Here is a 27,138-nt window from a genome sequence, read left to right as displayed (position 1 = left end):
TTCAGATTGCGTCTACCTCAGAAGCAGTGGTATTGGAAGCTGACGAACCAACCAATGACAATGAACCAGAATCAACTCCGCCGCAAGAACAGGATACTCGAGAAAGGCGCTATCCAGTCAGGATCAGGAAGCCTCCTCAAAGACTGAACTTATAAATGATTATTTCAGTTGATGTATATAGTAGAGAAAATTGTAATTGTAATGTGTTATTATTTAGTTGTTAAATGAATGTTATGTACTGTTTATCTAAAAGGGGAGGAATTGTTGTGTATGTACCTTTAAGAGAAGAACGGATTCTATACTGCAGTGCCGGCAGTGACCACACCTGTATATAAAGCCATAGCAGGCTTCTGTACGTCAGTCTTGAATTACTCGCTGTTCAGTAAATACCTGTTTTATTGTTCTCCTGCAGTCTGAGTATTATTGATCCTCGGACACTACACTGGAGAGGACAGTTTGAAGGAGCGAGAGCTGGAGAGAGGACAGTTTGAAGGAGCGAGAGCTGGAGAGAGGACAGTTTGAAGGAGCGAGAGCTGGAGAGAGGTCGGTTTGAAGGAGCGAGAGCTGGAGAGAGGACAGTTTGAAGGAGCGAGAGCTGGAGAGAGGACAGTTTGAAGGAGCGAGAGCTGGAGAGAGGACAGTTTGAAGGAGCGAGAGCTGGAGAGAGGACAGTTTGAAGGAGCGAGAGCTGGAGAGAGGACAGTTTGAAGGAGCGAGAGCTGGAGAGAGAACAGTTTGAAGGAGCGAGAGCTGGAGAGCTGACAGTTTGAAGGAGCGAGAGCTGGAGAGAGGACAGTTTGAAGGAGCGAGAGCTGGAGAGCGGACAGTTTGAAGGAGCGAGAGCTGGAGAGAGGACAGTTTGAAGGAGCGCGAGCTAGAGAGGACAGTCTGAAGGAGCGAGAGCTGGAGAGAGGACAGTCTGAAGGAGCGAGAGCTGGAGAGAGGACAGTTTGAAGGAGCGAGAGCTGGAGAGACAGTTTGAAGGAGCGAGAGCTGGAGAGAGGACAGTTTGAAGGAGCGCGAGCTGGAGAGAGGACAGTTTGAAGGAGCGCGAGCTGGAGAGAGGACAGTTTGAAGGAGCGAGAGCTGGAGAGAGACAGTTTGAAGGAGCGAGAGCTGAAGAGAGCCAGTCTGAAGGAGCGAGAGCTGGAGAGGGGACAGTTTGAAGGAGCGAGAGCTGGAGAGGACAGTTTGAAGGAGCGAGAGCTGGAGAGGACAGTTTGAAGGAGCGAGAGCTGGAGAGAGGACAGTTTGAAGGAGCGAGAGCTGGAGAGAGGACAGTTTGAAGGAGCGAGAGCTGGAGAGAGAGGACAGTTTGAAGGAGCGAGAGCTGGAGAGAGCCAGTCTGAAGGAGCGAGAGCTGGAGAGAGGACAGTTTGAAGGAGCGAGAGCTGGAGAGAGAGGACAGTTTGAAGGAGCGAGAGCTGGAGAGAGGACAGTTTGAAGGAGCGAGAGCTGGAGAGCGGACAGTTTGAAGGAGCGAGAGCTGGAGAGAGGACAGTTTGAAGGAGCGCGAGCTAGAGAGGACAGTCTGAAGGAGCGAGAGCTGGAGAGAGGACAGTCTGAAGGAGCGAGAGCTGGAGAGAGGACAGTTTGAAGGAGCGAGAGCTGGAGAGACAGTTTGAAGGAGCGAGAGCTGGAGAGAGGACAGTTTGAAGGAGCGCGAGCTGGAGAGAGGACAGTTTGAAGGAGCGCGAGCTGGAGAGAGGACAGTTTGAAGGAGCGAGAGCTGGAGAGAGACAGTTTGAAGGAGCGAGAGCTGAAGAGAGCCAGTCTGAAGGAGCGAGAGCTGGAGAGGGGACAGTTTGAAGGAGCGAGAGCTGGAGAGGACAGTTTGAAGGAGCGAGAGCTGGAGAGAGGACAGTTTGAAGGAGCGAGAGCTGGAGAGAGGACAGTTTGAAGAAGCGAGAGCTGGAGAGAGGACAGTTTGAAGGAGCGAGAGCTGGAGAGAGAGGACAGTTTGAAGGAGCGAGAGCTGGAGAGAGCCAGTCTGAAGGAGCGAGAGCTGGAGAGAGGACAGTTTGAAGGAGCGAGAGCTGGAGAGAGAGGACAGTTTGAAGGAGCGAGAGCTGGAGAGAGGACAGTTTGAAGGAGCGAGAGCTGGAGAGAGGACAGTTTGAAGGAGCGAGAGCTGGAGAGAGGACAGTTTGAAGGAGCGAGAGCTGGAGAGAGGACAGTTTGAAGGAGCGAGAGCTGGAGAGAGGACAGTTTGAAGGAGCGAGAGCCGGAGAGGACAGTTTGAAGGAGCGAGAGCTGGAGAGAGCACAGTTTGAAGGAGCGAGAGCTGGAGAGGACAGTTTGAAGGAGCGAGAGCCGGAGAGGACAGTTTGAAGGAGCGAGAGCTGGAGAGGACAGTTTGAAGGAGCGGGAGCCAGAGAGGACAGTTTGATGGAGCGAGAGCTGGAGAGGACAGTTTGAAGGAGCGGGAGCCGGAGAGGAACCAGGTTACCAGGACGCCAAGTGGGACAGCCAGGGGTAATGTGCAGGCCAGGTGTGTGGAGGAGACACGCAGGCTATTAGAGTCACCAGCGCCATGGAGAGGACATTAAAGAGTCGCTGTCGGCCCAGTAGATGGCGTCCGTACCACGGCGTCTAAAGACTGTCGGGCAGGAGCGCGGGAAAGGCGGAGCAAGGAGAGAGCGGATCCTATTGTGATGGCGCCGATGAAGATGGCTGCCGTCCTTGCGGGCTCCGTGAGTACCAGCAGCTAAGTGTCCTTTGCTGCTTGGCGCACTCGGCTCGTTAAGAAAAAAGCATTTCACTGACTGGATTTCACTCGTTGTATTTGGTTATGTGACAAATAAAATTGAAATTGAAATTGAAATTCCTCCATTTTTGGCCTCTCATACAACCGCCACTCTCGCTCAGGCCAACATCCCCAGCATCGAAGCTTTGACCACGCTCGATCAGCTCCGATGGGCGGGTCACATTGTCCGCATGCCCGATACGAGACTCCCAAAACAAGCGCTCTACTCAGAGCTCCGACACGGCAAGAGAGCCCCAGGTGGGCAGAGGAAATGCTTCAAGGACACCCTCAAAGCCTCCTTGAAAAAGTGCAACATCCCCACCGACACCTGGGACTCCCTGGCCCAAGACCGCACAAAGTGGAGGAGAAGCATCCGGGAAGGCGCCAAACACCTCGAGTCTCTTCGCCGGGAGCAAGCGGAAGCCAAGCGCAGGCAGCGCAAGGAGCGCACGTCAACCCAAGCGCCCCACCCACCCACCCCTTCAACCACCGTCTGCCCCACCTGTGACAGAGACTGTCGGTCCCGCATCGGACTCATCAGTCACCCGAGAACTCATTTTTAATGTGGAAGCAAGTCATCCTCGGTTCCGAGGGACTGCCTAAGAAGACGACGACTCCTTTCACCCCACCATTGGCAGCCGCGCCTTCAGCCGTCTAGATCCTAAACTTGGGAATTCCCTCCCCAAACAACTTAATCACTGCAGCCCTCGCTCCTCCTTTAAGATGCTCCTTGCCTGTCCTAATGTCTCGTTCTGTGGCTCGGTGTCAAGTGCGGTTTAATTAACGCTCCTGTGCAGCGCCTTGGGACGTTTTACTACATTAAAAAGGTGCTATATAAATACAAGTTGTTGTTGTCATCAGTGCAGAATCAATAGGGCAGCTCAAACAGTGACTGGTGCTGCAACCCTTTCGCTTTCTAATGGGACTCGATGTGTAGGATCTAGAAGTAGAGTGAACAGCGGGGATTCGATTCTTTTTAGCCTTATGAATCGAACACACTATTTGGGATTTTCAAATGAAGTTTTTTTTTAAATCAGGAACAGAACATTGGAACTCAAACTATAATTCCATCCACAGCCAGACCTCACTCAGCCCCCTCTCTGGTTTTGGCCAAGAACTAGTAACCCTGTGACTGGATCGACACCAAAATTAAAAAATGATCAAGCAAAAAAAAAACCCCACATTAACCCTCTCCCCACCACCACCACCACTAGCACCAAGCCGAGATGGTGCCAAGCAGTCCATCTGTGCCACGGCCTCTGCCAGTGATACGCCTGCACCAGGCTAAATGTGCCGCACCGGCCACGGTCAAGTCATCCGATCCAACAGGCGGGAGAGGCCAGAAACCCACCAATGAAACTCCGAATCTTGCCATTCTGCCATGCCCCACCCCGGTTCATCCCCAATTTTATTCGCTTCCTCGTTCCTTGCTTGTAAGCTGGCTTTGATGGACACTGCCTGCGTGAAGGAATGATGCAGATGGTGGGAGCAGATGGAATCTGCTGTGATTTTACAATAATCCGAAGGACGAGACCCGACAAAAGAAACCTTCAATCTAAAAGGTTAATTAGTATTTTTTTTTTTTTGCATTTTTGTTGGGTCCCTCTTCGATCAAAGCTATTGCTCCTGCAATATCAATCTTAAACCCAACTACTCGCATTCGATTGTAAACTGGTCATTCCTCTCCTGGCTGTTTGTGCGACATGGCTGGTGCACAATGCCAGTCATATTTGCCTACGTGACAGTCACTTGGAAACACTTGGAATTTGGATTTTCTTACAGTACTTAAAATCGAGTTTCTCAGCTAGAAATAAACACAACCTCTTCACTGAACTGCAGCTTGGTTTATTACTGCACTGATGTAACCTAGTATAAATATTTTCAAACATACACTGATGAGGAAAGTTCTTCCAAGCTTGTCAGCTGTGGCTCAGTGGGCAGCACTCTCGTCTCGGAGTCAGAAGGTTGTTAGTTCAAGTCCCACTCCAGGGACTTGAGCACAAAAATCTAGGCTGACGCTCCCAGTGCAGTGCTGAGGGAGTGCCGCACTGTCAGAGGTGCCGTCTTTCAGATGTCGGTCTTCTCAGGCGGACGTAAAAGATCCCACGGCACTATTTCGAAGAAGAGCAGGGGAGATGTCCCAAGGCCAATATTTATCCCTCAACCAACATCACTAAAACAGATTATCTGGTCATTATCACATTGCTGTTGGTGGGAGCTTGCTGTGCGCAAATTGGCTGCCATGTTTCCTACATTACAACAGTGACTACACTTCAAAAAACTACTTCATTGGCTGTAAAGCGCTTTGGGACGCCCAGCAGTCATGAAAGGCGTTTTATAAATCCAAGTCTGTCTTTTTCTTTCACACAATCAAGCAGTTTTCAAATGTAATTCACTTTGTGAAGTGCTTAGCGACATTCAGACCATACGTTGAGGCGCCACATAAATGCAAAGAAACTACATTCATATAGCGTCTTTTACGATCTCCTAAAGCGCTTTACATCCAATGAAGTACTTTTGAAGTGTTGTCACTTTTGTAATGCAGGAAAGGCAGCAGCCAATTTGTGCACAGCAAGCTCCCACAAACCGCACTGCAATAATGACCAGATAACCTGTTTTAGTGATGTTGATTGAGGGATAGGTGTTGGCCCAGAACACGGGGGAGAACTCCTCTTCAAAATAGTACCATGGGATCATTTACATCCACTCGATGGCCAAACGCAGCCTCGGTTTAACGTCTGATCTGAAAGACGGCACCTCAGACAGTGCGGCACTCCCTCGGCACTGCACTGGGAGCGTCAGCCTAGATTTTTGCGCTCAAGTCTCTGGAGCGGGACTTGAGCCCACAACCTTCTGACTCAGAGTCAAGAGAGTGCTGCCCACTGAGCGAAACCACATGCCAGCCACAGGTAAATAGCGGCAGCTGGCATCGTTGGCAGCAATGTTTTTTTTATTTGGCACGGACGCCTCTGGAGTAGTCGGAGGAAAGCTATTCCCCCACCCCCATGAGGTGCTTCCCCAATTAAGAGGCTGTAGCACTGACCTACTTTACATCACGTTACTGCACCTCAAGTCAGCCAAGCAGTACATGAAGGGAATCAAATCCAACCGTCCTAATTGCAGCGTTGACGAGCTTCCTCACCACCCCCTCAAATCAACCACACCACTAAACCCCCAAAACCCTTGAAGTATATTCGTTTGCTGCCATCTTAACGTTCAGCACTCTATGCGCGTTAAAATGTCTCATTATTTCTGCACAAAAGCCATGCCTCAAAAGCCATGTCTCACTCAAAGCGCCCAGGTCTGGTTAAGAGCGAGCTGTTGAATGATTTAAAATGGGCCAAGGGACCGAGACCCACAACACAGCTATTTCGATTCACACCATATAAATCCCGATTTAAATACAATTCAGAGGCATTGGCCAACATTCCTTGGCCTTTATCGAGGCTCTGCAGTGACTTCCCACCCTGCCGAGGCAGAAGCAGACACCCAGCATTGTTTTTAAGTCAAGTGTCCAGGAGAGAGAGAGAGCGAGCGCGCAAAAGAGTACGTGCGAGGGAGAGAGAGAGAGAAAGAGGGAGGGAGAGAGGGAGAGAGAAAGAGGGAGAGAGAGAGAGAGAGAGAGAGAGAGAGTGAAGGGGGCAAATAACCAGAGATGGGGAATATTCCAATTGCTCCTCTTCACACTTATAATGGAGTAAGTGCACTGATCCTCGCTGTGACCCTGAATCGCTGAAGGAACATAGTCTGGAGCTGAGCCACACAGATTCAGGAAGTGCAAGGTTTGCCAAATGGCACACAGCATATTTGAATGTAGCTAATGGGAACCGCCCTCACTTTAGGCACCAGGTTTGAACACCCTCCTTTGTTCCACTTCAGACTGAAAATAGCCGTCGGAAAGTTGGAAAATGATAAGTTACAATGAGTCATTTTGGGGGTAAAAGTTGGGCAAAAAGGATCATGTGCGTAATTCAGCTTTTTATTTGGGCGGTGGGCATTTTGAAAACTGGCTTAATTCCAATCAACTCTTTATACCCCAAAAGATTCAAACTTTCAGAGTTGGGATTCAGTTCAATGCTTATTGACTGAAAAATTATTGTAACGTATGGTTTTGTGTCAAGCTTGGACTCGTGGCAGCAAGGGCTTCCACATCTCGGACTTGATCTAGGCAGGCACTTCAGCGCAGTACCGAGGGAGGGCTGCACTGTCGGAGGTGCAGCCTGAAGCAGAGGGCCCATTTCCCTGTTGGGGTGGGCGTAAAAGATCCCGCGGCACTATTCGAACATCAGCAGGGGAGTCCTTCTTGATGTCCCTGCCAACACTTATCCCACCTTGACCACCCAACAACAGATTAGTCCCCGCATTGCTGTTCGTGGGATCTTGCTGTGTGCAAATTGGCTGCCCGGTTTGCATACATAACAGGGACTACGCTCCAAAAAAGGTAGGTCAGTGGCGGTGAAGCTCTGTGGGAGGCTGCGATATGAAAACAAGTCTTTCCTGCGTGAAGTCTGGACAGGAGTAAGTAGTTGCACAGGCCTCTGAGCAGTTGTCAGACAAGCTCGTCCGTTCTGCACAGTATGTGTACATACACAGTTGAGTGCATCATTGACATTATGACGCACGCATTCCTTGTGCACGTTGCAAACAGTGCACAATGTTGCATGTATACTCTTCCTCCAACATGTTCAATGGGGAGATGGCTCTTGTCCATTGAGGGGTCATTTTAACTTTTATTGATAGTGTAAGACGGGGGATATCAGATCGGCTGCCTGCTGTACCTAGACTGTGTGCAGTTTTGGTCTCCTGACCTAAGAAAGGATGTACAGGAAACTCTCGTTTAAACGGCACCTAAATATCCAGAATTCTCTATTAACCGGCAAAATTCTCACTCCGAAAACAACGCCTCAATAACCGGCAATGTGGCCGAGTTAGTCAGTGGGGGTAGTTCTCCAAACTGCCACTACTCAGCTTCTTGGCGCTGTCGGAAGTCGGAACACCTCTAACAGGAGTCTGACTCTCCCGCGCTGCCGGTAGTCTCTTCTGATCTTCCATTTCACAGGGGTACTGTGTGTCTCCCACGCTGCTGGTAGTCATTGCATTGCATTACCCTCAACTGGCAGTACTGTACTTAATCAAGCTTCTTCCACCATCCATTTAACACAGCATTCTGTAGGTGAGTACCCAATTACTGTATACCGCACATTTCTTGTTTTTTTTATTTTTCTTTGTTAAAAATAACCTCGGTAGATAACCCTCTCTGTCATCCGGAATTTTTGATCAACCGGCAACACGCCGGTCCCGGATACCCAAGAGTTTCCTGTACTTGCCATAGCGGGAGTGCAGCGAAGGTTCACCAGACCGATTCCTGGGATGGCAGGACTGTCGTACGAGGAGCGATTGGGTCGACTAGGCCTGTATTCACTAGAGTTTAGAAGAATGAGAGGGGATCTCATTGAAACATATAAAATTCTGACAGGGCTAGACAGATGGATGCAGGGAGGATGTTTCCCCTGGCTGGGGGCGGTCTAGAACGAGGGGTCACAGTCTCAGGATACGGGGTAGGACATTTAGGACTGAGATGAGGAGAAATGTCTTCACTCAGAGGGTGGTGAACCTGTGGAATTCTCTACCACAGAAGGCTGTGGAGGCCAAGTCACTGAATATATTTAAGAAGGAGATAGATAGATAGATTTCTAGACACAAAAGGCATCAAGGGGTATGGGGAGAGAGCGGGAATATGGTATCGAGATGGAGGATCAGCCATGATCATATTGAATGACGGAGCAGGCTCAAAGGGCCTACTCCTGCTCCTATTTTTCTATGGTTCTATGACACAGATTGCAGAGGAAGTGCAGAGCATGTCCAGAGAGAATTTTGAAATCTGTATTTTGGAAGATGGGGAACCAGTGGAGGTCAGGGATGATAGGTGAGTGGAACGTAGTTATAAATAGCAACTTAAGTGATCGCTCTAAGTCTAGTTACTGAAAAACAACCAAAGTGCCTGAAGCAGTCTAAGGTAGCAGTCAAAAGATTGCACAGGTCCCAGGTGTGAGTGGGGATGAACTCCTCCATTTTGGGCCCCTTTTAAACAGTCCCATGGCCTCGTGATGACTGCAGTGGAAACAATGCCACATTAAGCAATACCTTCACATTCAGCTTGAGTTCCAGATTTCCAAAGCGATCACTCATATATGTTAGAAAGCTGAACAAACGTGTACAAGAAAACTCTTGAGGCCGACTGTTTATAACTAAATTCTTAAAAGGTTGCGATGTTGACTTGTTCCTTTCTGAGACTTTCTCCCATTCTCTCCTGGAGATGTTCAGTCATGCTCGGGTACAGTTCCACTGGCTCCTGCCCCCGCCCCCGCCCCCTTGGTGCCTTGTCCAGGTGTTGGTCCCTGCAGGTGTGAGCCTGGACAGCGAGCTGTTCAACCGTGAAGGGTATCGTAGCCGAGCGTTGATCCTGTTGTCGTCTGATGACTATACATGCGCAATTTCCAACAGGGGTCATTAGCTCGTGTTCTGGTGTGAGGACCATGGGCAAAATTATTGACTTCAGTGGAAGGGAAATTGGTCAGGGTGTATAGCGGGCTCCCAATCCGGTGTCTCCCATTGTAGCGTGCCATCTGGCGCTATATAATTAGGGGAAAAAAACTTACTGATTCGGCCACAAATAAAATTCTGTTTGAAACATTTGAAAGCACAAAGGAGGGAATGCTGAGTTTCAATGGGCTTGCGCTGACCGGGGACAGCATCTCCCGGCCTGCCGGCGGGAAGGGGATTGTGTGGATCCCCTTCCTATCTGTGATCTCCTCCAGCCCTACAAACATCCACGAACTCTGCGCTCCTCCTATTCTGGCCTCTTGCGCATCCCCAGTTTCTTGCGCCCCCTCCCCCCCCTCGGGCTCTCTCAGGTGGGCGTAAAAGATGCCACAGCACTACTTTAAAAAAAAGAGCAGGGGGGAGTTCTTCTAGTCCTGGAAAATATTTATCCCTCAACGAACACCTTAAAAAAATTTTAAAAATTATCTGATCATTGCCTCGTTGCTGTTGGTGGGAGCTTGCTGTGCGCAAATTGGCTGCCATATTTTCCCACAGCACAACGGTGACTACGCTTCAAAAAGTGCTTCATTGGCTGTAAAGCGCTTGGGACATCCTGAGGTCGTGAAAGTTGCTATATAAATGCAAGTTCTTTATTTCCTTTCCCCTCTCTTACCAACACAGCAATTTTTTTTTTTTTTTAAAAACACACTTCCAAAAAAAGGGTTAAATTATTTCTATTCCTCTTCCAGAGATTGCCTCTGCTGTGACTTTACGCAACAGATGATGTGCGAGGGGAAGGGGGTGGGGGTGGGGACAGGGTCAGTCAGGCAACGCTAGCTTGCCATGTGGCACATCATTACGGGTCCCCACTGCTTTCTTTATTCTTGACCCCAGTAAAACAGTTCCTGGCCGCGCTCCTGCAGTGTGGGGCCGCAGCCCAGTGCCAAAAACAAGGCAGCCTCCACTTCCTGACCTTCAAATAACTCGTCCCACAAATCAGCGGAGTTCCTCCATTAGAGGCTGGGGAAAAAAAAAAATTTGTTTCTCTACAAATTACAGTTTCAGTATCCAGCCACTGGGGCAGCAGCTCTTAAAGCTGCAACGCTCCACAAACAGATTCACTGCTCTCGAGTTCAGGTTTAAAGCACCATACAATTTTGATCCGTTGCATAAAAATCACAGGCCGTATTTTGGCGACCCCCTACGGAGGTCCGCATGCGCCCGCAGGGACCACGCAAGTTCCCGGGCTTAGGCGTGCGAAGCGCGTGCGCCGAAACCCGGCACTTGCGATCTGTCAAGAATCCTCTCGACAGATCCTCCGCATCCCTGGGAGACGGGCCTCCGCGGGGGGGATGGGGGAGAGTTGTGCTATTTGCCCAACTTCCGCCCGCTGAACGGCCGTGGAATTCATACGCCCGGTAAAAGCGTACGGCCTGCTTTTACCAGCATGAGAGTTTTAAAAAATAGAAAAATAAAATTTTAGCACTCACTTATACATTAAAAACCCTGTCCAATAAGGTTATATTTAGCCCCGTTAAAACATATACATTTTTTAATGTTTATTTAATTAAATGCCATTTTAATTAATTTTATATATGTAATTTAAAAACAAAATTTATTTCATAGAAAAATAGGAGGAGTCGGCCATTCAAGCCTGCTCCGCCATTCAATATGATCATGGCTGATCCTCTCTCTCAATACCATATTCTCACTCTCTCCCCATACCCCTTGATGCCTTTTGTGTCTAGAAATCTATCTATCCATCTCCTCAAATATATTCAGTGACTTGGCCTCCACAGCCTTCTGTGGTAGAGAATTCCACAGGTTCACCACCCTCTGAGTGAAGACATTTCTCCTCATCTCAGTCCTAAATGTCCTACCCCGTACCCTGAGACTGTGACCCCTCGTTCTAGAGCCCCCCCAGCCAGGGGAAACATCCTCCCTGCATCCAGTCTGTCCAGCCCCATCAGAATTTTATACATTTGAATGACATCCCCTCTCATTCCTCTAAACTCTAGTGAATACAGGCCTAGTTGACCCTGTTGCGTCCGTGTATAAGACACAGACTGCGGAGAACGGTACAACAGGTGTTTACTCAATGTGGCTCACACTGCAACTGATCTGTACAGATTACTACTCAGTGTTATATACAGGTGTGGTCACTGCCGGTACTGCAGTATACATGAGCTGTAAAACATAGTTTCCCCCCTTAAAAAGGTATATACATTACAGACCCAATCTCTCTTCATACGACAGTCCTGCCATCCCAGGAATCAGTCTGGTGAACCTTCGCTGCACTCCCTCTATGGCAAGTATATCCTTTCTTAGGTAAGGAGACCAAAACTGCACACATTAGTTAGTGTATTTTTTAAGTTATCCCCATTCATACTTGGATTCCGTATGCAAGGAACTGTCAGTGTGACTGGGGATTCCCTTCTTTCATTGGTTGGGCTGGACCAGGCGAATCGCCTGTGCCCCTGGGATACGTGGGCCTCTACGCATCTCTACCAGGAGAGGCCCAGGATCGCGAGCCTCAGTATCTCCCGGCATTAACTTGAAATTTGAAATGGTCTGAATCCAAGCTTGAAGTGCAAGGTACGAATATAAATCTGGGCATGGAAGAGATGAGACAACATGGTCAGAGTATCGGGGTAGATACTTTTAATTCACCACCCCCAACCCAAACGAATAGATCAAAAATATCCTACCAACCCCCCACAAAAATGGTACAAGAAAGAAAATAGCTGGGGATTTGAACAAGGAAAACAATTAGGAAAATTATTGGTTTCCCTGGCTTTGAGTAACTGGGGCAATGAGTTTGAAATCAGTAGCAAGGTTTACAGGTCCTGGACCAGCAACTGGGGTTGTGAGGAGAAAACTGGGGAGAAATGTTTAACCAACTATAGAGACCTGCTTTCCACATGGCGCCTCAGGACATCCCAAAGCATTTCACAGCCAATTACGTACTTTTTGAAGTGTAGTCACTGTTGTAATGTAGGAAACGCAGCAGCCAAATTGCGCACAGCAAGCTCCCACAAACAGCAATGTGATAATGACCTGTTTTCAGGTGTTGGTTGAGGGATAGATGTTGGCCAGGGCGTCGGGAGAACTCCCTGCTCCTCTTTGAAATAGTGCCGTGGGATCTTTTACGTCCACCCGAGAGGGCAGACGAGGCCTCGGTTGAACGTCTCATCCGAAAGACGGCACCTCCGACACTGCAGCACTCCCTCAGCACTGGCACGTCAGCCTGGATTTTGTGCTCCAGTCTCTGGAGTGGGACTTGAACCCATCGCCTTTTGACTCACAGGACAGAGCGCTACCCACTGAACCACAGTTGACACCAAATCAATAATGTACCAGCTTCAGAAGATGCGAGAATTACAGATCTGACCAGGGCCGTCTTGCAATGGCCCGGGATCGTGCCTGCGTTGAGCACACGGTGGTTTTACTTTCGGAGGCTGCAGCTTATGGGACATGACTGCTTCAACTGCAAAACGTCACAACCGCCAGAGAGTTTGGACGGAGCCAGTGACCGTTTCTCCTCCCTCCCCTTGCCCCCATCAACCGACCCATGCTGTGCCATTCAACACCCCCCCCACCCGCCTCGCTGCATCAGCTGCTGCGTGTACAACGGAGGTTGGGTTCTTTGTATAAACAAGTGCAGTCGACGGGGTGGGGGAACCTGTTTAACATCAGCTGCACCCAGCAGTGCGTCACCTCCTCGTGCATCTCCAAAAGGCTTTGCCAATGGTGAGTCAAAGGAAGCAATAAGGACAGGAACATATCATGTCCAGTCCAATCATTCTACGGTGTAGCTGTCCCTTAAATCCACAAAGTTTAATTGTCCCACAAGTCAATTAAAGGCTAGATCGTAGGCACATCCAGGGGTCAATTTGAAGTTGTTGTGGATACTGGTAAATTGCCCACTTGTGAATACAAGTTTTTTTAAGATACAAGGCGGCCACAGAGTTGGGAGGCACGCTTCTGAAAGTCACTCCACGCTGCCACCTGCTGGTGAAAACCTATACGTACAATGTTACGGGCAACTGTTTACATCCAGCATCCCCATTTTAAATGTTATCTTCAGCAGTTTCGGTGTTGAACGTCAACATCAAATCACGTCAAAACATCGCAACAACAGGAAAATATGTGGATACAAGATTTTAATCATTTCTAGATTTAAGTTTGTGATGACTTTTTAAAAAAATATATAAATCAGCAGCAAACCCAAGTCTCAAGCCTCTTCAAACGCTCCCTGACGCTTCTACATCATCGCAACACAACATACCATGTACACTTCGTGTGGAAGACTAGAAAGTTAGGTCACTGATTGGGGAATTGAAGGTTTCGGGGGGGGGGGGGGGGGGCGGGGGTCATTATGCATGAGTTATGCCATTGGATGGCACTGCAGCTCATTCTCGGGAGTGCTCTCCTGTCTGGTGCAGTGTTGAGGGAGTGCTGCACAGTCGCAGGCACCTCCTTTTGGATGCAACGTTAAACTGAGGCCCTGTCTGCCGTCTCAGCTGGATGTCCCAAGTTTGCAGACGACACAAAGCTGGGTGGGCGTGTGTGCTGTGAGGAGGATGCAGAGAAACTCCAGTATGATTTGGACAGGTTGGGTGATTGGGCAGAAGCATGGCAGATGCAGTATAATGTGGATAAATGCGAGGTTATAAACTTTGGTGGCAAAAACAGGAAGGCAGATTATCTGAACGGCAATAGATTGGGAGAAGGGGAAATGCAATGAGACCTGGGTGTCCTTGTGCATCAGTCGCTGAAGGTAAGCATGCAGGTGCAGCAGGCGGTTAAGAAGGCAAATGGTATGTTGGCCTTCGTAGCGAGAGGATTCGAGTACAGGAGCAGGGATGTCTTGTTTTCGTTGTACAGGGCCTTGGTGAGACCACACCTCGAGTGCAGTTTTGGTCGTCTTATCTGAGGAAGGATGTTCTTGCCATGGAGGGAGTGCAGCAAAGATTCACCAGACTGATACCTGGGATGGCAGGAATGACGTATGAAGAGAGATTGGGTCGATTGGGCTTATACTCGCTGGAGTTTAGATGAATGAGGGGGGATCTCATTGAAACTTATAAAATTCTAACAGGACTAGACAGACTAGATGCAGGAAGGATGTTCCCGATGGCGAGGGAGTCCAGAACCAGGGGTCACAGTCCAAGGATAAAGGGTAAGCCATTTAGGACAGAGCTGAGGAGGAATTTCTTCACCCAGAGAGTGGTGAACCTGTGGAATTCTCTACCACAGAAGGCAGTAGAGGCCAATTCATTAAATATATTCAAGAAGGAGTTAGATATATTTCTCAAGGCTAAAGGGATCAAGGGATATGGGGAGTAGGCAGGGACAGGGCACCGAGTTTGGATGATCAGCCAGTATCTCATTGAATGGCGGAGCAGGCTCGAGGGGCCGAATGGCCTACTCCTGCTCCCCTCTTCTAGGTTTCTATGTACAGGGCACTACTTCAAAGAGGGACAGGGGAGTTCTCCCTGGTGTCCTGGGCCAATATTTACCCCTCAAATCAACAATCGCCAAAACAGATGATCAGGTCATTATCGCGTTGCTGTCTGTGGGAGCTTGCTGTGCGTTTCTGCATTTCCTACATGATAAGTGACTGCACTACAAAAGAATGATTTAATTGGCTGTAAAGCGCTGCAACGTCCTGAGGTCGTGAAAAGCGCTATAGAAATGGAAGTCTCTTTCTTTCTTTTCCTCTATCCGTTCATTGGAGACTTTTCAGCTCTGCTCCTTTCTCTCAGTCTCTGTGCTGCGGTGATCAGGTGTAAAATAACCAGTGCACAATACATCAGAACTCCTGTGCTGCAAGCAGGGACTAATGGTGCGTTTTACACCCGGGTCATTGGGTTTCTTTGGGTGGGAACTATATAGTTGGCAGTCTTGCACACAAGTAAATACGGTACTTCTTCATTAAAGGGCTACGAATGATCTGAACTTAAGAGTTACCTTGATCCTATTATGTACACCTGACCTGGTCTCTCAAATCCCACATTTAATAACATTCTTCAAAAATAAAATTAACTACACATTACAGTCACTAATCCTTGCCAATCAACAACACTATCCAAGACTCATAAGAACATAAGAAGTAGGAGCAGGAGTAGGCCACACGGCCCCTCGGGCCTGCTCTGCCATTCAATAGGATCATGGCTGATCCAAATCTAGACTCACGTCCACTTCCCTGCCCTCTCCCCGTAACCCCTAATTCCCTTATCTGCTAGGAAACTGTCTATCTCCATTTTAAATTTATTTAATGTCGCAGCTTCCACAGCTCTCTGAGGTAGCAAATTCCATAGATTTACTACCCTGAGTGAAGAAGTTTCTCCTCATCTCAGTTTTGAAAGGGCAGCCCCTTATTCTAAGATTATGCCCCCTAGTTCTAGTCTCGCCCATCAGTGGAAACATCCTCACTGCATCCACCCGATCAAGCCCCCTCACAATCTTATATGTTTCGATAAGATCGCCTCTCATTCTTCTGAACTCCAACGAGTAGCGTCCCAACCTACTCAACCTTTCCTCATACGTCAACCCCCTCATCTCCGGAATCAACCGAGTGAACCTTCTCTGAACCGCCTCGAGAGCAAGTATATCTTCTTAAATATGGAAACCAAAACTGCACGCGGTATTCCAGGTGTGGCCTCACCAATACCCTGTATAACTGCAGCAAGACTTCCCTGTTTTTATACTCCATCCCCCTTGCAATAAAAGCCAAGATTCCATTGGCCTTCCTCATCACCTGCATACTAACTTTTTGTGTTTCATGCACCAGGACCCCCAGATCCCTTTGTACTGTAGCACTTTGCAGTTTCTCTCCATTTAGATAATAACTTGCTCTTTGATTTTTTCTGCCAAAGTGCATAACCTCACACTTTCCAACATTATATTGCATCTGCCAAATCTCTGCCCACTCACTTAGCCTGTCTAAGTCCTTTTGCAGGTTTTTTTATGTCCTTCTCACTCACTGCTTTCCCTCCCATCTTTGTATCCTTCAAAATTTATTTAAACATTTTCTGAGGGCACCTTTACTATATTCATGCAGTTCCCCAGCACAAGCTCAATGACGGCACTACTTTCGTTTAAAAATAGGTGCGCTTACACGAAAATCGCACCGCACACTGCAGCCTCGAGGCTGCCCCATCACAGCTGCACTCCCAAACTGATGGCATTGCAAACCAACTCGAGTCAGAAGGTCGTGGGTTCGAGTCCCACTCGAGGCTCGAGCACAAAAAAAAATAAAATAAAATAAAATAAAATCTAGGCTGACACTCTGGCGCAGTGCTGAGAGAGTGCCGCACTGTCGGAGGTGCCGTCTTTCGGATGAGATGTTAAACAGATTGGGCGTAAAAGATCCCGTGGCACAATTTCGAAAAGGAGCAGGGGGATTTCTCCCCGTGTCCTCGGCCAATATTTATCCCCGACAGCAACATCACTAAAACACATTATCCGGTCATTATCCCATTGCTGTTTGTGGGATCTTGCTGTGCACACATTGGCTGCCGCGTTTCCTACATTACAACAGTGACTACACTTCAAAAAGTACTTCATTGGCTGTAAAACGCTTTGGGACATCCAGAGGCCGTGAAAGGCGCTACAGAAATGTAAGACTTCCTTTTTACTAACCAGAATCATGATCTGTGAAACTGCCAGCAGATTAAAGCCTACAGCCCCAGCAGAGCAAACACGGAGATCCAGTCTGGCACGTTTGCCCGCTCCACTGGTCTGGTCTCCGCAGGCAGGCAGACCAGACCCCTTCCCCCGACACGACAAGTGCACAGAGGATGTCCTCCAGAGACTGTCTCCGCACAGTCCAACATACATTAGAATATACACACACACTTTTAAATCACCCTAGACAATAGTTAATCAGCCACCTGCTGTCAGCCACTGAATAAACAGCTGCCACTCAGTCACATGACCGTCGGTCCACCAAAAATCAGAGGAACTGAAGTCAATTACTTTTGAAAAGGAGGAACGAGAAATTACAGGATGACTGTTCAATAATTGGACCAAGGGACACAGTTCAGGTAACAGCTAGAACACTGCGTGCAGTTCTGGTCACCACATCACAGGAAGGATGGATCTGTATTTTTGTGAACAAACATGAATGTTTTCCGATGCTTTGGCAACATAAGATGTAACTTGTCATGCCAATAAAGCGATTTGAATTGAATTGAATTGAATTGATTGCACTAGAGAGGGTACAGCGGAGATTTTACGAGGATGTTGCCAAGACTGGAGAATTTTATGTATGAGGAGAGATTGGATAGGCTGGGGTTATTTTCTTTGGAACAGAGGCGGCTGAGGGGAGATTTAATTGAGGTGTGTAAAATTATGAGGGGCCTAGAGTGGATAGGAAGGACCTATTTCCCTTAGTGGTGTGGTGTATGTAACCTGTTTCACCTTAAGAGAACTTAAGCCTGTTCCACCTTAAGAGATGTACTACTTTCTCTGGCTGCTGTATAAGTAATACCGGTGGTGACCACCGGTATATAAGCACTGTGTAGTAATATTGTATTTTAGTATAGTCCTGACCTCCAACCAGTAAAGACCTGTTGAACTTTAATCTTGTAGTTTGTGTTAGTAATTACAACTAGAACACACAGACTTAACAGTGGCGACGAGTCCGATTCTTACCCTGCGGCAGTTTATATCCACGGCGGCTTCGTCCACAGAATGGACGTCGAAGAGAGGCTTCCACCCTCATCACCCTGCTGGAAGACACGGCGCGCGGCAGACATCGAGAAACCAGAGTGCAGAAGACATCCTGAACTCGAAGCCTCCATCAGCGGCTGTCAGCTATCTTCTTTCTTCCTCGGTGGTGGGTAAGCCGGGCAGCGACGCGACCAGAAAGTCGGCCGCGTTGGCTGTACAGACGGGGAGGGAAGACGGAGGAATAAGGGCGGGGAGATCGATCGCGACTGGAGATAAGGGCCGGGCCGCATTCGGGCCGAAAGGCGCAGCGCGGGGACATCGATCGCGGCTGGTGATAAGGGCCGGGCCGCATTCGGGCTAAAAAGGCGCAGCGTCTGGGGCAACTGAAGGCGCGAGAGCCGCGGTGAAGCGGAGACAGCGTCGGGGGACGGGTGAAAACCACCAAGCGCGGGAAAACCGCCATTTTGTAGGCGGAGGACGAAGACAAGAGCGGGAAGCCGCCATCTTGGATAAAAATTAAAATAAATTAAATTGCAACGATGCCTAAACATGGGAACATTAATACCTTTGATAGCGACATCGAAGATTGGGCCATGTATGTAGAACGCATACAAAATTATTGTAAAGCAAATAAAATTCCAGATGAAGAGAAAGCACTAACATTATTAAACTTAATGGGTGCGAAGACATATGGGCAATTGAAACACCTTTTATCACCAGATGAACCGGCGGATAAGACGTTCGAGGAGATTGTTACTGTCCTGAAAAATCATCTAAACCCCACGCCGCTGATGCTAGCGGAACGATTTAAATTTTACAGCAGAAGGCAGCTGAAGGATGAAAGCAATGCTGAATATTTAATGGAATTGCGTAAGCTAGCAAAGTACTGTCAGTTTGGAACGAGACTGACAGAGGCGCTAAGAGATAAATTTGTGTGTGGTTTATTAAAAGAAGATACACAAAAGCGACTGCTCGAGGAGAATGAGCGGACGCTTGAGAAAGCGGTCACTATGGCAGCAGCACACGAAGCCGCAGCGAGAGGCACGGCAGTAATGCAGCTACGGTCACCGGAACTCAGTACAAATAAATTGGGTTTGAGTACTGTAAAATGTTATTGTTGTGGAAAGACAACGCACGATCAGAACCAGTGTTGGTTTAAAAACCAAGAATGCAGAACGTGTGGCAGGCTTGGCCACATAGCTAAAGTATGCCGGTCAGGAAAGAAGACCAGCAACAAAAAGTCACCGCAAGGAAAATACATAAAGGTACACAAGGTGACAAAGAACAGTTCGAACGAACAGAAGTCAGATTCAGACGCCAGCAGTAATGAACTGGGTAGCTTAAGAGTACACAACGTTGGTAAGGATGCAGATCTCCAGACAATTTGGGTCACCCTTCAGATAGCAGGAGTCCAAGTAAAGATGGAATTGGACACTGGATCGGCATTGACGGTCATGAATAAGAAAGATTACAAAAGGTTATTCCAACATATTCCCCTACGGGATACGGAGATTATATTGAAAACATACACGGGGCAAAGAGTGTACCCCATCGGAAAGATAGAGGTAAAAGTGGTCCACAGGGGCGAAGAAAGCCAAGTAATGGACTTATATGTGCTACCTGAAGGAGGTCCACCACTACTGGGACGGGAGTGGATTAGGAAAATGAATATGGACTGGCACTCCTTGAAGGCACGAACGGTAGATTCCGGGGAAACAGATGTCAAACCTAAACGATTGTCCAAAATATTGGATGATGCTAAAGAGGTGTTCCAGCAGGGACTGGGAACACAGAGGAATTACGGCATACATCAAGATTGATGAACATGCACACCCAAATTTTTTTAAAGCCAGACCGGTACCCTATGCAATACGACCTACTGTAGAAGCGGAACTGGAAGCGCTAGAACGTTCAGGTGTACTGTCTATGGTAGATTGGAGTGAGTGGGCTACGCCCATTGTTCCCGTTATGAAACGTCCTTCGAGCAACAAGCCAGGAGAACCAGGGAAGGTTCGCATCTGTGGAGATTTCAAAATCACCGTTAATCCGGTGCTTCACACGGTGCAGTATCCGCTTCCGCGGATTGAGGATATTTTTGCTTCGTTGTCTGGCGGGAAACACTTCACCAAGATAGACCTGGCGCAGGCGTACTTGCAGATGGAGGTTGAAGAAGAGTCACGCCAGTACCTCATGATCAACACGCATCGAGGTTTGTACCGGTACAATAGGCTGGTTTTTGGAGTGGCATCGGCTCCAGCAATTTGGCAGAGGGCCATGGAGCAGGTATTACAGGGAATTCCAGGCACACAATGTTACCTGGACGATATTCTGATTACAGGTGATGGTGATGAAGAACACCTCGCAAACTTGGAACTGGTGCTCAACAGACTGAAAGAGTATGGACTTAGAGTTAATCGGCAGAAATGTGAGTTCTTCCAGAAGCGGATCTTGTACTGTGGTCATGTCATTGACCGGGAGGGGCTTCATAAGTCTCCTGACAAGATAGAGGCAGTTGTAAAGGCTCCCGCTCCGGATAATGTCTCTCAGTTGAGGTCGTTTCTAGGATTGATTAACTATTACCATAAATTTCTACCAAATCTATCCACGGTACTGCACCCGCTAAACGCTCTTTTACAGAAGGGGGTACCATGGGAATGGAGCGAAAACTGTAAGAAGGCATTTCGCAAAAGCAAAGAATTGATCACCTCAGAGGAAGTGTTGGCTCACTTCAACCCGACACTGCCTATTCGGTTGGCTTGTGATGCTTCTCCATATGGTATTGGGGCAGTACTCTCACACAAGTTGCCAAATGGCACGGAAAGGCCAGTCGCGTTTGCATCCAGATCATTGACCTCCGCTGAGCGCAACTATGCGCAGATCGATAGGGAGGCTCTCAGCCTTGTATGGGGAGTGAAGAAGTTTAATCATTACCTGCAGGGCCAAAAATTCACACTTCTGACAGACCATCAGCCGTTGGTATCCATTTTTAACCCTAAGAAGGGTGTTTCAGTGATGACAGCACAGCATCTCCAGAGATGGTCCCTTTTCCTAGGAGCACATCAATATCAAATAGAATTCAAAGGTACGAAGCAGCATGGCAATGCTGGTGGGCTGTCGCGCCTGCCACTACCTGAAGAAGAAGAAACGACGAAAGTTGACCCTGTTGAGTTATTTCATTCGACCATCATCGAGTGTTTACCAGTCACCAATGCAAGTATTGAAAGAGAAACCAGGAACGACCCGACACTGTCCAGAGTCTACGAGGTGACAGTGAAAGGATGGCCAACACGTGGTGATCCTCTGTTACCGGCATTCTCGGCAAGGCGAGACCAGCTGTCCGTCTGCCATGGTACTTTGATGTACGGGACAAGAGTGATTATTCCTCCCAAGTTAAGGGAAAGAGTTCTAAAAGAACTGCATGAAGGTCATCTGGGGGGAGTTAAGATGAAAAGTCTTGCTAGGGCTTATGTGTGGTGGCCGGGTATTGACCAACAGATAGAGGAGTTGACGAAAAGCTGCGCTGGGTGCCAAAAAGTGCAAAATGCACCTCCGATCGCACCACTACACCCATGGGAATGGCCTTCAGCCCCATGGCAACGTGTACATATTGACTTTGCTGGTCCATTCATGAACTCCATGTTCCTAATTGCGGTGGACGCACATTCCAAATGGCCAGAAGTGATCAAGATGAATACCACCGCTTCAGAAAAGACAATTGCGGTGTCAAGAACAATATTCGCAAGGAACGGATTGCCAGAACAGATCTGTTCGGACAACGGGACCACAGTTCGTGTCGGAAGAATTCCAAAAATTCTTAAAGAAGAATGGGGTGAAACATTATACCTCTGCCCCATATCATCCGGCGACAAACGTGTTGGCCGAGAGATTTGTCCAAACATTCAAAAAGGCAATAAAGGCCATGAACGATGATCAGATTCCGCTACAGCACAAGGTGGACAATTTCCTAATGGCATATCGAAACGCCGCTCATGCAGTGACTAACCAAAGTCCTGCCATGATGTTTTATAACGGGAGGTTGCGGTCCAGGTTGGACTTGTTAAAACCAAATGTGCGGAGGGAAGTGGAAAACAAACAGTTCCGGCATATTAATAACAAGACCACTCGAAGTTTCGACGTAGGACAACCAGTGTTGGCAAGGGGCTATGGAAACAAAAAATGGCAGTCCGGAACAATTCGGGCCAGACAAGGACCTCTGATGTACACAGTAGATATTGGTAACAATGTGATAAGGCGTCATGCGGATCAACTGGTAGAATCGAGAGCAAGGGTCGAACCCATGGTTGCGACAGAGACAACCGTGGAAGACGTTAATGAACCTGAAGCATCTACCTCGGCAGGGAATGTACCCGAGGATGATAACACCCAATGAATGGGAGACCAACTAGAGGAGTCACCTCAGCAACAGGAATCAGGGACCACTGAAAGGCGTTATCCAAACCGAATCAGAAGGCCTCCTGAGAGACTGAACCTTTGAACTGTTTATACCTGAAGTTATATATGTTATTATGTTATGTTAAATGGGGATATGACTGTTAAGCTAAAAAGGGAGGATTGTGGTGTATGTAACCTGTTTCACCTTAAGAGAACTTAAGCCTGTTCCACCTTAAGAGATGTACTACTTTCTCTGGCTGCTGTATACGTAATACCGGTGGTGACCACCGGTATATAAGCACTGTGTAGTAATATTGTATTTTAGTATAGTCCTGACCTCCAACCAGTAAAGACCTGTTGAACTTTAATCTTGTAGTTTGTTTTAGTAATTGCAACTAGAACACACAGACTTAACAAGTAGAGAGGTCAATAACCAGGGGGCATAGATTTAAAGTAATTGGTAGAAGGATTAGAGGGGAGTTGAGGAGAAATGTTTTCACCCAGAGGGTGGTGGGGGTCTGGAACTCACTGCCTGAAAGGGTGGTAGAGGCAGAAACCCTCATCACATTTAAAAAGTACTTGGATGTGCACTTGAAGTGCCGTAACCTACAGGGCTATGGACCAAGAACTGGAAAGTGGGATTAGGCTGGAGAGCTCTTTGTTGGCCGGCATGGACACGATGGGCCGAATGGCCTCCTGTGCTGTAAATTTCTATGATCCTAAGGAGTATGCGGCTTGGAAGGAGATTGTCGGCAAGCTCATTACAGTTGTCCCCAGTGATACATATTGTACTTGCACATTGGAAACTGAACACTAGAGGGCCCATTCCCCAATGGGAGCCAACAATTACACTCCAGGGTCTTCTCTTGTAACCAGAGACTGGAATAAAAGCAGCCCATACATTATCACGCCAATTGCAGTCTTTATCAGACAGCACTGAGCACTCACTTCTGAGGGAAGGAAGGTCGGACGGATGGGGAGGGAAACAGCCAGGGTTCCTGCTCCTGATTTCTATACCATTAGAAAGCCATTTGATAGAGGTAGAGCGACACACACACGCACGACGATAGGGAGAGAGAGAGAGAAAGACAAAGATAGATAGAGTGAAGAGAAAGAGAGACAGTGATAGAGGGAAGAGAGAGACAGAGAAATAGAAAGCGAGAGATATTGATTCGCTCCCTCCACCACCGACGTACCGTGGCTGCAGTGTGGACCATCTACAAGATGCACTGCAGCAACTCGCCAAGGCTTCTTCGGCAGCACCTCCCAAACCCACGACCTCTTCCACCTAGAAGGACAAGAGCAGCAGGTGCATGGGAACACCACCACCTCCAAGTTCCCCTCCAAGTCACACACACCATCCTGACTTGGAAATATATCGGCCGATCCTTCATCGTCGCTGGGTCAAAATCCTGGAACTCCCTCCCTAACAGCGCTGTGGGAGAACCTTCACCACACGGACTGCAGCGGTTCAAGGCGGCGGCTCACCACCACCTTCTCAAGGGCAACTAGGAATGGGCAATAAATGCTGGCCTTGCCAACATCCCGTGAATGAATAAAAATAAGAGAGAGAAATAGGTAAGACAGAGAGACACAAAGAGCTATAGAGAGAGAGAGAGAGAGAGAGAGAGAGAGAGAGAGAGAGAGAGAGAGAGAGAGAGAAAAGAGACAAACAGAAAGACAAATCGTTAAGAGATAGAAAGAGCAACAGAGAGACAGATAGAAAGAGAGCGAGCGTGAGAGATGGAGATATTGTTGCATGGGGAGAGCTTCCAGTTCAGCATCAATGCACCCTTTCCCCACGGTCAGACACAGTCTTGGTTCATTCATGAAGGAAGGTTGTCCACTTGAACAAAGGAGCACAGGTGGGAAAGTGTCTTCAGGAAACAATAAGGGCACAAACTTCTGGGCAGTGGGGTGGAGATCTTTCAAATAAAACACTCAGGACCTCTGTAGCAGGTACAACCATTAAGAATTGCAAATCGTTACGAGGAACACAAGCCCAAGCTCGCTGTTCCAGCCCGCTGGAGCAAAGCAGCTCATACCCGCGCATTTAAACCTTACCATTTTGATGGGCTTCTTGCGGAGATCAGCCTCTGTTACCGTGGCCTCCTGCTCCTTCACCTGGAGTCCTTTCCGCGACAGGGCCTTGAGGACGGCCCCGTTATCCTGCGGCGGGCCGACCTCATCGCGCGGCAGTGTCTGCCCGCAGACCCGACAGTAGACATCGGAGGAAAGCAGCAGGCGGGTGACCGGCGGCTTGATGTGTTCCTGATCATACTGGTCAGTGTAGAACGGCTCCCTCAGCTCGTCCGGCACATTCTCTGTAAAAGAACGGAGACACAAAAGAACATGAGCCCTGCAATTTCCAACCTTTCAACTTCTTCCTTTCAATGAAGGCATTCGACTTTAAGATGGAAGCTTCACCCTTTTATGAAGCTCCACTTTCTCAAAAGATTGTGTCTAATGTTTTTTTTTTAAATTGATTTTTGTTGAGTTAGACATGTCTCAGTGGGCAGCACCATCACTGCGGAGTCAGAAGGTCGTGGGTTCAAGTCCCACTCCAGACACTCGAGCACAATAAATCCAGGCTGACACTCCCAGTGTCAGTTCTGAGGGAGTGCCACACTGTCGGAGGTGCCGTCTTTCGAATGAGACGTTAAACCGAGGCCCCGTCTGCTCTCGCAGGTGGATGTAAAAGATCCCATGGCACTATTCCGAAGAAGGGCGGGGGAGTTCTCCCCGGTGTCCTGGCCAATATTTATCCCTCAAAGCAACATCACAAAAACAGATGCTCTGGTCATTATCACACTGCTGTTTGTGGGAGCTTGCCGTGCGCAAATTGCCTGCCGCGTTTCCCACATTACAACAGTGACTACACTCCAAAAAGTACTTCATTGGCTGTAAAGTGCTTTGGGATGTCCTGTGGTCGTGAAAGGCGCTACAGAAATGCAAGTCTTTCTTTCTTCACAGCCAATGAAGTACTTTTTCCAAGTGTTACAATGTAGGAACGTAGTAGCCAGATATTGGATCAACACAGTGAACTGGATGGTGACCTACTGGAAAGAAAATCCAAAAAGGTGTCAACTTTGGTTCATGGGAGCACTCTGTCCTCCGAATCAGAAGGTTGTGGGTTCAAATCCCACTCCAGGGACTGGAGCACAAAATCTCGGCCGACACTCCCAGTGCAGTGCCGAGGGAGTGCCGCACTGTCAGAGGTGCCGTCTTTAGATATGGAGATAGGGTGGGATGAAGTAAAGTGGGAGGAGGCTCGTGTGGAGCATAAACACCAGCATAGTCAGGCCAAATGGTCTATTCCTGTGCTGTAAATAATATGTCCTAAAGAGAAACGTGGAAGAAGCCATTATCCATTTACTCAATTCAACCTTTCCAGTCACTCCAGCTTGGGGCAGAATCTACTCCATAGATTCACCAACTCACTTAGAGCAGCCACAATAAAGGCCAACTCATCACGGTCACTGCAGTCACACAGAAATAGTGGCCACATTATCTGGAGATGTACAATTGCCTGTCTTCAGTAGTTAATGATCAGGTTCGGCAACCTTCAAAAAAAAATACAGTAGAAAGAAAAACAGTTTCGTAAATCTCGTCAATAGAGATTAGCGGTCAGGTCATTGTTCGAAAGGTCAGTGTGAACATGTTTCCATTAAATAACGAAGCAGGTTAATAAACAAACACAGGGCGGGCGGGCTCTCTGCTTATTCCTGGGGCTACTGGTTATACAGGTTTCACAAACAGGTCTTTCAGCAGTAAGTAGGTCATAAAGCCCTCCCCCAATACAAAATACAGCAAATCCTGCAAGCTAAATGTTTGTGTATGCAATGAGCTTCCGACGGTTTTAACACTCAAGTAGCCAATTTGAAGTGGGAGGAACAGAAATAAAAGCTCCTCTTCCGTTGTTCTTTTACTTTTGACTCCCAGGATGCCAACATCTGCCATCCAGCGCTTGGCGTTTGTGCTGTTAAGACCCCATTGCCCATATCCGGGCAACTGAGACAGACCCAGAGTCCAGAACAAGGGGGCGTAACCTTAAAATTAGAGCCAGGCCGTTCAGGGGTGATGTTGGGAATGCCGCCTTGAAAAAGTGCACAAAGTGGAGGAGAAGCATCCGGGAAGGCGCCGAACTCCTCGAGTCTCTTCGCTGGGAACAAGCGGAAGCCAAGCGCAGGCAGCGCACGTCAACCCAAGCACCCCACCCACCGTCTGCCCCACCCGTGACAGAGACTGTCGGTCCCGCATTGGACTCATCAGTCACCTGAGAACTCATTTTTAGTGTGGAAGCGAGTCATCCTCGGTTCCGAGGGACTGCCCAAGAAGATGATGATGTCAGGCAGCACTTCACACAAAGGGTAGTGGAAATCTGGAACTCTCTCCCCCACATAGCTGTTGAAGCAGAAGGTCAATTGCAAATTCCAAAACTGGAGGTTCATAGATTTTTTGTTCAGTAAAAGGTATTCAGGATTATGGAACCAAGGCGGGTAGATGGAGTTAAGATAGAGATCAGCAGAGATCGAATTGAATGGCCTACTCCTGCTGTTCCTATGATCCTGCAGTTTTGGTGAAAGATCATCGAGCTGAAACGTTAACTCTGTTTGTCTCTCTCTCTCTCCACAGAGGCTGCCTGACCTGCCGAGTGTTTCCCAGCATTGTGTTTTCTCACTCAGACCCAATCCTGGTCTACCAATCTGCCACCAGACTACAGTTACTAATCCACAGGCAAGGAGCTCCCAGAACTCAATATAAAACCCAACTCAAAT

The 27,138-nt window shown here is 48.2% G+C and overlaps 1 protein-coding gene across 1 annotated transcript in view; it reads right to left on the bottom strand.

The window, feature by feature from the left end:
* camsap3 (calmodulin regulated spectrin-associated protein family, member 3) overlaps positions 1 to 27,138 on the bottom strand; it is a 253,651-nt gene that overhangs the window by 156,225 nt on the left and 70,288 nt on the right. The window contains exon 2 of the mRNA XM_085971657.1: positions 24,425 to 24,684. Within this exon, the coding sequence (XP_085827783.1) occupies positions 24,425 to 24,684 (260 nt within the window). The remainder of the gene's footprint in view (positions 1 to 24,424; positions 24,685 to 27,138) is intronic.

The sequence above is a fragment of the Somniosus microcephalus genome, chromosome 31 (assembly GCF_052327205.1).
Source record: "Somniosus microcephalus isolate GS21.2 chromosome 31, FLI_Smic_1.0, whole genome shotgun sequence".
In the NCBI taxonomy this organism is placed as follows: domain Eukaryota; kingdom Metazoa; phylum Chordata; class Chondrichthyes; order Squaliformes; family Somniosidae; genus Somniosus; species Somniosus microcephalus.
The sequence above is the reverse complement of the archived record's forward strand: the minus strand, read 5'-3'. Positions and strand labels throughout refer to the sequence as shown.